The 15,040-nt window shown below is 40.0% G+C and overlaps 1 protein-coding gene across 1 annotated transcript in view; it reads right to left on the bottom strand.

Moving 5' to 3' along the window:
- Window positions 1–15,040, bottom strand: part of LOC126091843 (uncharacterized) — a 443,987-nt gene that overhangs the window by 76,559 nt on the left and 352,388 nt on the right. The window contains exon 26 of the mRNA XM_049907099.1: window positions 13,864–14,003. Coding sequence (XP_049763056.1) covers window positions 13,864–14,003 — 140 coding nt within the window. The remainder of the gene's footprint in view (window positions 1–13,863; window positions 14,004–15,040) is intronic.

Raw genomic sequence — 15,040 nt, 5'->3', positions numbered from 1 at the left:
TTTGTACACTCTTACTGTTAGATATAAAACCTGTCTACCGCAGAGACTAAGGCTGAGTTATGTCTGGCCATCTGCACAATCTGGAAACACAGCAGGATGCAGAAGTGCCTGGAGGAATTTTTGTCTTTCACTCGAAGTGTTAGAGTGCTGTATCTATTAGTGGTCTAGTGGCAAACATTGCATGATGTAGGCATAAAGACCTGAGTTAGAGAACACTTCTTCATTTATTTCTTAAACCACATTTTGGCTGTTTGCTAAAGGTTCAGTCTGATGAAATCTCAAAAAATTTGCTTCACTTTCTAACACACTAGTAATACCATAATCTTCCACAAAGATTTCCACAAAACTGCTCATGGCTGCATCAAGATTAGAACAGCTTATGCTCAAGGTTCCTCACCCTACAGTGGCCATCACAATTGGCTGCCAAATGCCAGCTGCCATCTGAGCAGGTGATCACAACATGTTGATCCTTGAGCACGTTTCTGCTCCCATGTTCATAAGCACAAAATAATTTCTTATTGTTGTTTGATTTTCAGGGAGAAATAACTTTGCTAAATTGAGCGAATGCCATTCAGTAACACATCATGAGTATATTGCTGTGAGTTTGTTTATCAAGTGTTATTTTCTTACTTGAAGTTCTAGCATTTGCCCGGCAGTTACTTATTGGATTTTGCATACTTGAATTTTATGAAAGTTATTTCAGCACTATAAAATCAAGTTGCAAATGGAAAAAAATCTAACACTGGTGACATATTGTTCACTTTGGGTTTATTACAGTGTTGCAGCCAGTGGAGACAGCTTGAAACATTTGTACCATTTGTGAGGCTTTAACAACAAAAGATTTATAGCAACTTCCCAGGATAACCAAAATTTGCAATATCACCTCCTTTTCAGCAATGTTTAATCTGTTTTTGGTTATAAACAATGAGAGTCATGTTTCCCAGATCATTACCCTATACATTGGTGAATTTGGTGAACATTCTATCTTTCTAAATTTACTAGTAACATAATAATAATTTTCAAACAATGGAAAGTCTAAGTTGGAATATCAACAATTATGAAAAGGACAGAATGCTACACACCATAATGATTACACATTAAGTTACAGATAGGCACAATGAAAAGACTGTTTCACACTGAGCTTTCAACCAAATCCATCTTCAGAAAAAAAAAGAAAATATGCACATATTCACACAAGCAGGCACACCTCAAGTACACATTACTGTTATCTCTGGCTGCTCTGGGCAGACTGAAATGTTACATTCAATGAAAGCAGTGATCAGGAGTGGGGCAGGGAAGGGTGAAGGACAGCAGGGTACAGGTGGGGAGAGAGAAGACCACTGTGTGGTGAAGCATGCAGGGACTTGAAGGCAGCAGGACAAAGCTGTCAGATGCAGTGTCGGTAGGCTGTTGGGGGAGGGAGGGGGGAGGAAATGAGGAGTAAAAAAGGAGAGCAGCATAAAAGAGGATAAGACCAGTGGCATCATTAGAGTGGAGCATGATCAGGGCGGAGGGTGTGAACTGGGAGGAGGTAATATGACAGGGGGGGGGGGGGGGGGGGGGGTGGAAACTTTTGGGTGGAGGGCATGAGGAAAATGGGTTTCCTTAGACTGAGGCTGGGATGATTTTGGGAGCAGACAATGTATTGCAATGATAACTCCCATATGTGGAGTTCAGAAAAGCTGGTGATGTAGAGGAGCATCCAGATGGCCAGAGTTGTGAAGCAGCCAGTGTTGTCAAGCAAGTTATGTTCAGCTGCATGTTGTGCCAAATGGTGGTCCACTTTGCTCTTGGCCACAGTTTTGCAGCGTCCATTCATCCTGGTGGACAGCTGGTTGCTAGTCATACCAACATAAAACACTGCAATGACTGCACCAGAGTTGATACATGACATGGCTGCTTTCACAGGTGTACCAGGCCCAGCCTCTGATGGAGTAGGACAAGCCTGTGACAGGACTGGAAAAGGAAATGTTAGGTGAGTGGGTTGCGCAGGTCTTGCACCTCGGTCTTCCACAGGGATATGGTCCTTGTGACAAGGGGCTGGGGCACTTGACCTCCAACTCTCTGATGGTTCCAACCATACCTCTGTCCACATTAAACCCACCAACCAGCAACAGCACCTTAATTTCAACAGCTACCATCTCTTCCACACCAAAAAATCCCTCCTGTACAGCCTGGCCACCTGGGGATGGGCATATCTGCAGTGACAAGAACTCCCTTATCCAGTATGCTGAAGTTCTCACAATGGTCTTTACAGACAGGCACTATCCCTCAGACCTTGTCCACAAACAGATTTCCTGTGCCATATCCTGACACAACCTCAATTCTCCCTCCACCCCGAAGAAGCAGCTACAAAGGAGTGCCCCCATTGTCACCCAACGCCACCCTGGACTGGAACAAATGAACCACATCCTTCATTAGGGTTTTGATCATCTATCATCATATCCTGAAATGAGAGACATCCTACCCAAGATTCTTTTCACCCCACCTGAAGTGGTGTTCTATCACCAACCAGACTCCACAACATCCTAGTTCATCCCTATGTCACTCCCAAACCCAGTCCCTCATCACATGGATCATATCTCTGGTGTGAAGACCAAGGTGCAAGACCTGCCCAATCAACCTGCCCAGCACTTCCTATTCCACTCTTGTCACAGGCTTATCCTACCCCATCAGAGCCCAGGCCACCGGTGAAAGCAACCATGTCATATACTGGATCTGTTGCAATCATTGTACAGCTTTTCATATTGATATGGCTACCAACTAGCTATCCAGCAGGATCAATGGCCACTGCCAAATTGTGGCCAAGAACATAGTGGACCACCCTGCGGCACAACATGCAACTGAATATGACATGCTTGACTTCCGTGGCTGCTTCACAAGTCGGGCCATATGGATCCTCCCCTCCACTATCAGCTTTTCCGAACTGTGCAGATGAGAGTTATCCTTACAACACGTTCTCTGCTCCTGAAGTTTTTCTGTGCTCAATCGACGATAGCCTACTCCCCTGCCCCCCTCTGTGCTATCATCTCCTCCCAATTCTTGCCCCCCACCCTTATTATGCACCGCTCTCTGCCAACACATCCACCAGTCTTTTCCCCTCTTTGCTCCTCTCCTTTTCCACTTCCTGTTGTCCACTCTTCCCATCTTACACTCCCCACAGTCTCCCAATGCTACACCTGGCAGCTTTGTCCTGCTGTCCCTGCATGCTCTCCCTCCACCCATAAGCTGCTATTCCTCCCCCTTCCCTGCCCCATTCTAGATTGCTGCTTTCGTTCAACACAACAGTTACAGTCTGGCCTGAGTGGCTGGAGATAGCGGCCATGTCTGTGAGGTGTGCCTGCTTGTGTGAATGTATGTGGTGTTTTGCCTTCTTTTCTGAAGAAGGCATTGGCCAAATGCTCAGTGTGTAACAGTCTTTTTGTCGTACCTATCTGCAACTCAACATGTCACCTTTAGGCTTAGTAGCAATCTTTAATTTTCATAACTGATAACAATAATTTTACAAATACTACCAAAAAGATGAATATAAAATTTGATCATATTACTAACGTTTCATGAACTTTAGTTGATGTCATCCTTTTCAGATAATGTTAAGCATGTACTGAAGTATCAGTGTCCTATACTAGAAGAGTACATATTTTAGCTTCATAATTATGAGAGTGATTATGAGTAGTTTCCAATAGAAGGAAATGCCACCTTTATAGTTTGAGTTTACAGAAAGATCACCCTGGCATGAATGATTTTCCACATCCAGAAACTGATGAATTGCAACTATTTAACTTTTACGCAACATTTGCTTTCAATAGGCAAGGTTCAGATGTCAAAACAACTGAAATCAAAACAGTGACTATTACAATATATTTGCTTGTACTTCATCAGTTTCCTCACTGAGCATTCCTTTTCAATATTGTTGCTGGGGAGGGATTTGAGGCATTTTTGTTAACTTAAAAAAAAAAAAAAAGAGCTGAGCCTAACAAAAGGCATCACCTCAAACAAAGGACAATGCAAATGGATAATATTTTGCATTTGGTGGGTGGCACAAAAAGGGTGATGTGCACTATGAACTCCTCCCTAGTTGTGTGTTCATTGAAACTAGCATTTGTTGCCAACAAGTGTGACATCTTTCAGTCACTGTTAAGGAAAAATGACTGATAAAACTGCATCATGTGTTGTTACTATACAATAATGCACTCTATTGATTTCATAAACAAAAGTATTCAGTAGTGTGTTCAAAAAGTCAGTATCACTGATATTGCACCCTCAATTGTTCGCCTTTCCCCTTTTTGTCAAACAACTGTCCAGAAAATTTCTTTTCAGACAAGAACACACTTCAACCCTAGCTTAATGACATCTTTAACTCTGAATGAGTAGATTTCAACAGGCATAAAATTGATAAATTACACTGTTTTAGACAATATTAGAGAATATATTTTGATGATTAATTGCTTTTTTTGTTCACTGCTCTCTTCAGCAAACTAATGGATAAATGGTACTAATGTATATGTTATACTAATACAAATCCATTATGACTTACCACTATAACTTTACGACAAAAGTCCATTTTAATAACATAGAAAGTACGTCATACGAGTGTCCTTAAAATGGCATGAATTAATAAAATATTATGCATTCTGGATTTCAAAATGGTCTGTGTTTACATGCTGTCCTGTGTCACACTCAAGCAGTATGAAAATTTAGCAGTCGGAGTAGACACATATCGAATCTCAGTTTATAAATTATTCAGGGCCAGAATTTACAAAATCAAAAAATTATGATGGCAGCGGCAGAAAAATGCCTTATAAAGTGTGTGCTATAAGAAAATATTATCTTTGACACTATGGGGGCATGTGATGGAGAAATTTTGTTGATATTTCATTATTGATTATCCATATGGCTGTCTGTAGCTCTGTCATGAAATTGATAACAAACTGGCCTCCACTGTGACTAGGTCTCTGATCCAATTCAGCCTTCATTTCACAGCATGAGTCCATCACCTCAGAGCTAGTGAAGTACTGAAGCATTTGTCCCTTCTTTATTGCCCCAATGGTGGCTAGGATACATAAGTTGCAATGTAAAATGCAAGAGTAGTTGCAGTTTTCACATTAAATGACTTCCATGGGTTCAAAACCATAGATTAATAAACAGATGTCACACCTTATGTGAACATCACTCAAATAATTCAATGGAAATGACAAGAAAATACCAAGCAAATTTAGCGAGCTATTTCTGTGCCATCCAGGAAGTAGCCTGACCATCACCTAGTACCAAACGTATTCTATGTTGTTGCAAAATTTCAGTTATATTATCAGCAGGAAGAACATGGTTCATAAGCTGATGTGTTCTTTGAGCAAGCTCAGAAGTGACTACAGCTTACATTTCAAAGATGTGCTTGAATATCCAAAGTATATGTCACTGAGTTTCATTCCTATTTCTATAACTACATCAAGGGACTTGAGCATAGTTACTGACAATACTTATATGCACCAACTGCAAAATAAACACCACATATCAATAACTGTCACAATTATTTTTGTTTTCCTGTCTTCAGCATACGGAAAACTGGAAAGCTCATTCACAAGACACAATTCACGGTTTTGGAGCATCTCCAGTGGTTATAATGCAAGCATTATGAGTAGACAAAGCATCTTTTGAGAATTATAGATTTAGATTTGTTTTATTTATTTATTTTTTAAGAACACTGTCATTGGTGCTATCAGGAGGAACAGAGGAACACAAAAGTCAACACATGCATTGGTTGCAAGCATGAACATCTACAGAGAGATTTTGTAAGGTATGAATAACATAAAGTTCCAAATCAAGAAAGTCTACTTTGCAAGGGAAGCTTATATGATGAGAAAAAAAGTTATCTCAAAAGCCATGGAGAAAATGAAACAAGTGAACATGTGCAGTGCAACTTCAATTCCAGCATCTGCTGACATGAAAGGAGAAGCAGTCATCACCAGAAAGTGGAATAAGTAACACAAAATGGTGACAGTACTGTCTAGAATAAATCATCTTTCAGCTAAACAGGAAAGATGAGAATGATTTTGCTGGTGGGTTCAGAACAGGCAATACCCAGATCCTTCAAAGGAAGATGATAGCAACAGCAATGTTAATACACTACATGATTTCCAGCATGGCTGCACAATTGGTTGGAGTACCATGTCAGCAACATTGCTGATTGCCTAATGCATGATGAAAAAATAATTGAAAATTCCCAAATAGCAAGAGTATTCTTGGATCTCTCAAAGCTTTGGACACAGTACATCACAATGCACTTTTGGAGAAAGTTACAGTGAGTGGTGTCACTGAAAAACTTGTGGAATTACTAGAGACATGTTTAAACAATAGACAACAGTATACAGAAGTTTTACATGATAATGAGAAGTACTAGAGAGTAGACAGATGAGATCAAGAAATACAAATTTTGCTATCACTCAGTCCTCCATTTTACATCCATTCTTGTGTGTATGACAGTAAAACACTACCCAAGTCCTCTAGATAATAAGAATCTGATCACTATGTATGCCAATAACATATCTGTTGACCGTTTTGCGGACAGTGAGCTGAGCCTTAGTGGGAGGTTCCAAGTTTTACTAAAAGGTGAGAGCTCACTTAAAGTGAGACAGCTTAAAAAAAGGCAGAACATACGAGGGCAGTTCAATAAGTAATGCAACACATTTTTTTTCTCAGCCAATTTTGGTTGAAAAAACAGGAAATTTCTTGTGGAATATTTTCAAACATTCCCGCTTTGTCTCGTATAGTTTAATTGACTTCCGACAGGTGCCAGCACTGTACAGAGCTGTTAAAATGGCGTCTGTAACGGATGTGCGTTGCAAACAACGGGCAGTGATCAAGTTTCTTTTGGCGGAAAACCAGGGCATCACAGATATTCATAGGCGCATGCAGAATGTCTACAGTGATATGGCAGTGGACAAAATCACAGTGAGTCGTTGGGCAATGCGTGTGTCATCTTCGCCGCAAGGTCAAGCAAGACTGTCTGATCTCCCACGTGCGAGCCGGACGTGCACAGCTGTGACTCCTGTAATGGCGGAGCGTGTGAACACACTCGTTCGAGATGATCAACGGATCACCATCAAACAACTCAGTGCTCAACTTAACATCTCTGTTGGTAGTGCTGTCACAATTGTTCACCAGTTGGGATATTCAAAGGTTTGTTCCCGCTGGGTCCCTCGTTGTCTAACCGAACACCATAAAGAGCAAAGGAGAACCATCTGTGCGGAATTGCTTGCTCGTCATGTGGCTGAGGGTGACAATTTCTTGTCAAAGATTGTTACAGGTGATGAAACATGGGTTCATCACTTCAAACCTGAAACAAAATGGCAATCAATGGAGTGGTGCCACACCCACTCCCCTACCAAGAAAAAGTTTAAAGCCATACCCTCAGCTGGTAAAGTCATGGTTACAGTCTTCTGGGACGCTGAAGGGGTTATTCTGTTCAATGTCCTTCCCCATGGTCAAATGATCAACTCTGAAGTGTATTGTGCTACTCTTCAGAAATTGAAGAAATGACTTCAGCGTGTTCATAGGCACAAAAATCTGAACGAACTTCTCCTTCTTCATGACAACGCAAGACCTCACACAAGTCTTCGCACCCGAGAGGAGCTCACAAAACTTCAGTGGCCTGTTCTTCCTCATGCACCCTACAGCCCCGATCTTGCACCGTCGGATTTCCATATGTTTGGCCCAATGAAGGACGCAATCCGTGGGAGGCACTACGCGGATGATGAAGAAGTTATTGATGCAGTACAACGTTGGCTCCGACATCGACCAGTGGAATGGTACCGTGCAGGCATACAGGCCCTCATTTCAAGGTGGCGTAAGGCCATAGCATTGAATGGAGATTACGTTGAAAAATAGTGTTGTGTAGCTAAAAGATTGGGGAATAACCTGGTGTATTTCAATGCTGAATAAAACAACCCCTGTTTCAGAAAAAAAACGTGTTGCATTACTTATTGAACTGCCCTCGTATATTATTAACTTTAAAACAAGTGGTCCAGACAGACAAAATATTATGAATGATGAAATTTGGACAAAGAACTGTTCGGGACATAAGTTTTTGGTCTTATGAATAAATGAGAGGATTTCATGGAAGCAGGAGTTTGACCACATGTCCAACAAAATTAATATCCACCCTATTTATGTTAATGAGTTTATCTCCATATGTTGTTGTTTTGTCTTCAGTCCTGAGACTGGTTTGATGCAGCTCTCCATGCTACTCTATCCTCTGCAAGCTTCTTCATCTCCCAGTACTTACTGCAGCCTACATCCTTCTGAATCTGCTTAGTGTATTCATCTCTTAGTCTTCCTCTATGATTTTTACCCTCCATGCTGCCCTCCAATTCCTAATTTTGTGATCCCTTGATGCCTCAGAACATGTCCTACCAACTGGTCCCTTCTTATAGTCAAGTTGTGCCACAAACTCCTCTTCTCCCCAATTCTATTCAATACCTCCTCATTAGTTACGTGATCTACCCATCTAATCTTCAGCATTCTTCTGTAGCACCACATTTTGAAAGCTTCTATTCTCTTCTTGTCCAAACTATTTATCATCCATGTTTCACTTCCATATGTGGCTACACTCCATACAAATACTTTCAGAAACAACTTCCTGACACTTAAATCTATACTCGATGTTAACAAATTTCTCTTCTTCAGAAACGCTTTCCATGCCATTGCCAGTCTACATTTTATATCCTCTCTACTTTGACCATCATCAGTTATTTTGCTCCCCAAATAGCAAAAATCCTTTACTACTTTAAGTGTCTCATTTCCTAATCTAATTCCCGACTGAATTAGACTACATTCCATTATCCTCATTTTGCTTTTGTTGATGTCCATCTTATATCCTCCTTTCAAGACATTGTCCATTCTGTTCAACTGCTCTTCCAAGTTCTTTGCTGTCTCTAACAGAATTACAATGTCATCGGCAAACCTCAACATTTTTACTTCTTCTCCATGGATTTTAATACCTACTCCAAATTTTTCTTTTGTTTCCTTTACTGCTTGCTCAATATACAGATTGAATAACATTGGGGACAGGCTACAACCCTGTCTCACTCCCTTCCCAACCGCTGCTTTCCTTTCATGTCCCTTGAATCTAATAACTGCCATCTGGTTTCTGTACAAACTGTAAGTAGCCTTTCGCTCCCTGTATTTTACCCCTGCCATCTTTAGAATTTGAAAGGGAGTATTCCAGTCAACATTGTCAAAAGCTTTCTCTAAGTTTACAAATGCTAGAAATGTAGGTTTGCTTTTCCTTAATCTATTTTCTAAGATAAGTCATAGTGTCATTATTGCTTCACATGTTCCAACATTTCTGCAGAATCCAAACTGATCTTCCCCGAGGTTGGCTTCTACCAGTTTTTCCATTCGTCTGTAAAGAATTCGCGTTAGTATTTTGCAGCTGTGACTTATTAAACTGATAGTTCGGTAATTTTCACATCTGTCAACACCTGCTTTCTTTGGGATTGGAATTATTATATTCTTCTTGAAGTCTGAGGGTATTTCACCTGTCTCATACATCTTGCTCACCAGATGGTAGAGTTTCGTCAGGACTGACTCCATAACTTAATTCAAAAACCCTAAGGCTGTGTATTTTGGATTGTAGTACCATTTCCTGTCTTGTGGACTAGTACTGAGAGGTGGGACCTACTAAACTAATATCAAAATGATTTTCACACTGCCAAAGACAGCCTTAAGGATCATAGCAAAACTGAAACCAGGAACAGCTCACAAAATCTTATTTTATACTTTTAATATCTTTACAATTTATGCCACATACAGTCCCTGATTATGGTCAAAGTAGAGAGGATATAAAATGTAGACTGGCAATGGCAAGGAAAGCGTTTCTGAAGAAGAGAAATTTGTTAACATCGAGTATAGATTTAAGTGTCAGGTAGTCATTTCTGAAAGTATTTGTATGGAGTGTAGCCATGTATGGAAGTGAAACATGGACGGTAAATAGTTTGGACAAGAAGAGAATAGAAACTTTCGAAATATGGTGCTACAGAAGAATGCTGAAGATTAGATGGGTAGATCACATAACTAATGAGGAAGTATTGAATAGAATTGGGGAGAAGAGAAGTTTGTGGCACAACTTGACCAGAAGAAGGGATCGGTTGGTAGGACATGTTCTGAGGCATCAAGGGTCACCAATTTAGTATTGGAGGGCAGTGTGGAGGGTAAAAATCATAGGGGGAGACCAAGAGATGAATACACTAAGCAGATTCAGAGGGATGGAGGTTGCAGTAGGTACTGGGTGATGAAGAAGCTTGCACAGGATAGAGTAGCATGGAGAGCTGCATCAAACCAGTCTCACGACTGAAGACCACAACAACAACAACAGTCCCTGACAAAAAAGTGAAGAACCCAGAAGGGAGGAGGAAGCAAAATGCAATTTCACGGGTTGAAAGGGTATCTGATGTTATTGCAGAGATTAGAAAGCTGAGTCAAATTTATGAAGAATTTTGCAGTATAAGCACAGATAATAGTTTAAAACTGCACCCTCCGGGCTGGATGCCTGCAGTGATTTTGTTGGGAAGTATCTCATAAATCTGTTGTATCCACTCCTGGGATGAGATGGTGCACAACTGTTGTAACTGGTTCTTGATGGATTGGATACTGGCACTGATATGGAATTGACATCTGAGTTGGTGCCACACATGTTCTATCAGGGACAGATATGAGCATCTTGGTAGCCTTGGGAGTACCTCAGCATCATACAGACAGTTCATATAGGAGCATGACAATGTGGACTGGCAGTGTCTTGTTGAAAAATGACACCATGATGCTGTCACATGAGGATGCAGGATGTCCGTGATGTATCATTGGGACATTAGACTTCCCTCAATCACTACTATCCAATGTCTCTCCACACCATGACACCAGGAGTAACATTGCTGTAGCTCTTCAAGACATTGGAAGAATGGAACCTTTCCTCAACTCATGACCATAATTTCTGACAATGGACATCTATGGCAGTGCATAAACTTGATTCAATGTTGAACACAAGGCAACACTGTTCACCAGCAGTCGATGCTTCCTGGTCACACCACCACTCCAAATTCAGCCATTTGTTTTATGGTGTTAATGGCAGCCTATTCATGGGGCAGTAATTCCTTAGTACAGCTGCTGCTAGTCTCCAAATAATGGTGTAGATGACACAGAGTGTTGCAGGGAACCCATTACCTGTTTTCGGATGCTGGGTGCAGATGTATAGGGGTTACAGTATGGTTGGTGCATAGCACAGCATCATCCCTTGTGGTGATCAGACATTGACAAGAATCTTAATGATGGATATGCCTAATCTCAAGTTAATCTGCAGCACAACAGTGGGCCACTATTAAATCCTAACACCCCACAAATATGGATATTGATTGCACAATTTGACCTGCCTGTCAAATGGAGACCCACAATGAGGTCCATTTCAAATGCTATCAGATTCCAATAATGTCGTCCCACATGAGTAAGTTCCACCTATGTGGCATCACAGTGATCATCCAACATCTGATGCTGTTTACAGTCCTTGTATATCCTACCAGACCCAGGGTTCTCAGCAGCTTTTACGCAATGCTCCCCATTTCCTAAAGGTCAACAGTTCTTTTCCTCCATCTCTCTTCCTTCCCCTTCAACCCTTCTCCCAGAAGGGGAAACCACTGGTTCCATATGCTTGCACATTTCCTTAACTTTTATATGTTTTTTCTCCTGCCGCCAAGTGGTGAGCAGATTTTTTTATCTATCCAATTATACACATGTGGAGATATCAAAAGCAAAATTCACTTGAGAAAGCTGCATCACTTTGAGACAGAATTTCTGGCCAGTTTTTACCTTCTGGAGCTGAAACATTTAGTACTGCTGACAAATGCATTCAGGGCTATAATGCACTAGGCAGCCTTGCAGTGGTAGCCTGGACGAGACAGCTGAAATGTTGAGCAGCCAGTTTAGTTGGTCAGCTTTATTAGCCAGTGATGGTTAGTCATGACTGATCAGCTGAGCAAGATGGATTTGGAAGATGTTGTCATTGCTTACTTACCTTTTGTCACAGAAAAAAAGAAGAAAAAGAAATTGGATTCGTCATATACTTCTAGAATGACACAAAAAGGGCTTATTTACAAATCATTTTAAAAATCTTCAAAAACTACTCAGATCATTTTTTTTAACTATGCAAGAATGTCAGTGCAATAATTTCATAACCTTTTGGAAAATGTAGTGACACACCTGTTCTTAAAGAATCAATTTTGCATGGCTAACTCGTCAATAAAAATTAATGAATATGGGAGAAAAGTCCCATATGAACCAATGTCACCAATGTCATGTCACTGTCAGAGTGAGGCATTTGGTGTATGTTGAAAATTTAATGTGTCCTTCCTTATGTAGGATGGAGATTAACAAACAACAAAAGAATCTTTAACCACCAACTGTCTCGGGCTAGGCAGTTTATAGAATGTGCATTTGACATCCTGGCAAATAAAGGAGAATTTCTCATATCCCAATGTATGTTTGAGAAGAATTTGTGATTGGTACAATAAAAGCATTATGTGTTGTGCATAGTTATGTGGAAGAAAGAAATTGCTATAGATTTGAAGACACATTATATGATGCTCCAGAGCTGAAATTCTCCCAGGTTCTGCAAGCAGAGAGACTTGATGATCAGTATATGGGGATTTACTGCAGATTATTTTACAAATGATAATCTGCTCTAATGGGGAAACAGAATTGCATTTGAGTGGTAATTATATATTTCAATTATTATATATTTCAATTATCAAATTCATTCTTTTCATTTTCAATCCAATTCTCTTCACACATGATATTTGTGATTCACTCCCATCTTCTTCCCTTCACATCATGCTCACTGTATTTTTTTACACAACACATCCCAAATTGCCTTTTGGCTTTAAATTTCACAAACAAATTTCCCCGTATTGAAAGTCTTCACAGATTTAGTTTTGGGCTTCAAACAAGGTCTGCCTGCTTTGACTAGCATGCAGAGACTGTAGACATCCACATACATTCTCCATAAGACACCTTGCTCAAAACTGTCTTGAGCAGAGCTGGCTGATCAGCGTGCAAACCCACATATTTTAATAGCTCCTGCAGTCAGGAAATCATACTTGCCTATATTTGTAGTCACAAATGATGGCAGTTGAGTTTGGCTTGCCTGTGCTCTTACATTACACAATCTCCAACAGCCAATGAGTGTTCGGTAGTGTTCTGAGCATTCTGTTGTGAATGTCATAGCCAATGCAAGGATTAAATGTGACTGTAACAAGTTATTTAGCAAATTTTTATTCCATTTGTTCCAAGTTGTCATCACTGATGTAAGTGGTAAGCAACAAATTCTAAATAAACAAACGAGAGATTCAGTTTGCAGGATACATGCTTTTTTCAAGCACAAAGCACATATATGCTTGTACTGCAATTATCACTTGGAACTGGCAGTCCATATCTTGACCTGCATGAACCACCATCATTAATGAAACAGACTATAGTGCATGGGTTACAATGAACCATCATTATTCTATTGGCTGCCACAGTCAGGCTGTCACAATCAGGATGCCTAGTGAGTTATAGCCCTTAAAAGAAAATGGCATTATCCTATCTTTGATAACTCTTAGTTCCTTCCTTGGGGACAAAAGTGAGATACGTTGGTGAATAAAATGAAATGCAGGACATTCAGACCCAACAGTGCTGTGAGGACAAAGAATGACAAAAACTGATTTTCAAGTACCGTATCAAACTTTGTACCATCAATGAAGTTACATAACATGTTGTATACTAGTAATCTTATCTTTTCTGGCATCATAGATTTTTCAAAACTAATTAAATATGTCCTACCTGTCTGAGAGTGGTGAGAGGTACTGAGGAACCCTTTTCTTTTGAGCAAGAGATGTTAGGTAATCATCTTGGAAACTGGCAGAACCTAGACACAAGCTGTCTTTGTCACTGCCTACTGTGATACCACCACTAAACTGCAACTGCAAAAGAAATGTTATTTACCCCAAATTAATTCTTCTATAGATTACAAGCTACCAAAAAACAAACATTACAGTACTGCAGAAAATTTAGAGGTAAATGGAATATGGCTAGGTGGAATATTCACATTTTATACATGGGAGCACTAACAGTATTTGAAGTAACTGATTTATAGCAGTCAATCACTGCGATTTATAGGAATTGTAACAACAGGTATATATCATTTTATTTATATGTATGTGCCTCAGTATTCAACAATATTGAAAGAATTGATTGCTACTCAGCATATAGCTACTGACTCACATACAGGTAAAGTGAAAAAGAATGCTAAAACATTTAAGCTTTCAGACAAAGTTTTTCTTCTGCAGTAGAAAACACATACTCATTCACATAAGCATAACTGCCACACACAGGGCCGCTGTCCTATGGCTCTACAGCCCGGTGTGGGCTCTAGCAGCCTGAGACACCGGCGATGTGTGTGTGTGTGTGTGTGTGTGTGTGAGCTGTGCTTGTATAATGATGTCTGCATGTTTTCTATTGCAGAAGGACTTTGTCTGAAAGCTTTAATATTTTAGCACTCTTTTTCATAGTGCTTGTCTGTGACTCAACGCTTCCTCTACATGGTGAGTAGCAATCTGTCCAGCCTATATTGTTATTATTGCTTCCTGGACTTTCTAGTGTTTGATTTTGTCTCAATATTCAAATGTAAATGATTGATAAGTTTCTTTCTTAGCCATAACCCTTCTGATGAACACTTTTTGCTTCTTATGTCTTTGATTCTGAAAGAACACTTACCTTCAAATAATGAATTTGAGAATATATTTACTGGTCACCTAAATGAAAATAAGCTGGAGAACATTCTTCAGCCAAATGAATGCATCTTAACAAATAGTTATAGAAATGTTTAAGTAAAATGAGTGTTTCACACACAAATCAGAATGATGCATGAGCACAGCTTTTGTTCTCAACACCAGTATGAGAACCAAAATTTATGCACGAGCAGCAACAAGTGCAACTCTCACACATGGATAGGCAGAAA

This window comes from Schistocerca cancellata, chromosome 7 (genome assembly GCF_023864275.1).
Source record: "Schistocerca cancellata isolate TAMUIC-IGC-003103 chromosome 7, iqSchCanc2.1, whole genome shotgun sequence".
Classification (NCBI taxonomy): domain Eukaryota; kingdom Metazoa; phylum Arthropoda; class Insecta; order Orthoptera; family Acrididae; genus Schistocerca; species Schistocerca cancellata.
Note: the sequence above shows the minus strand (reverse complement) of the source record. Positions and strands in the feature narration are given on the sequence as shown.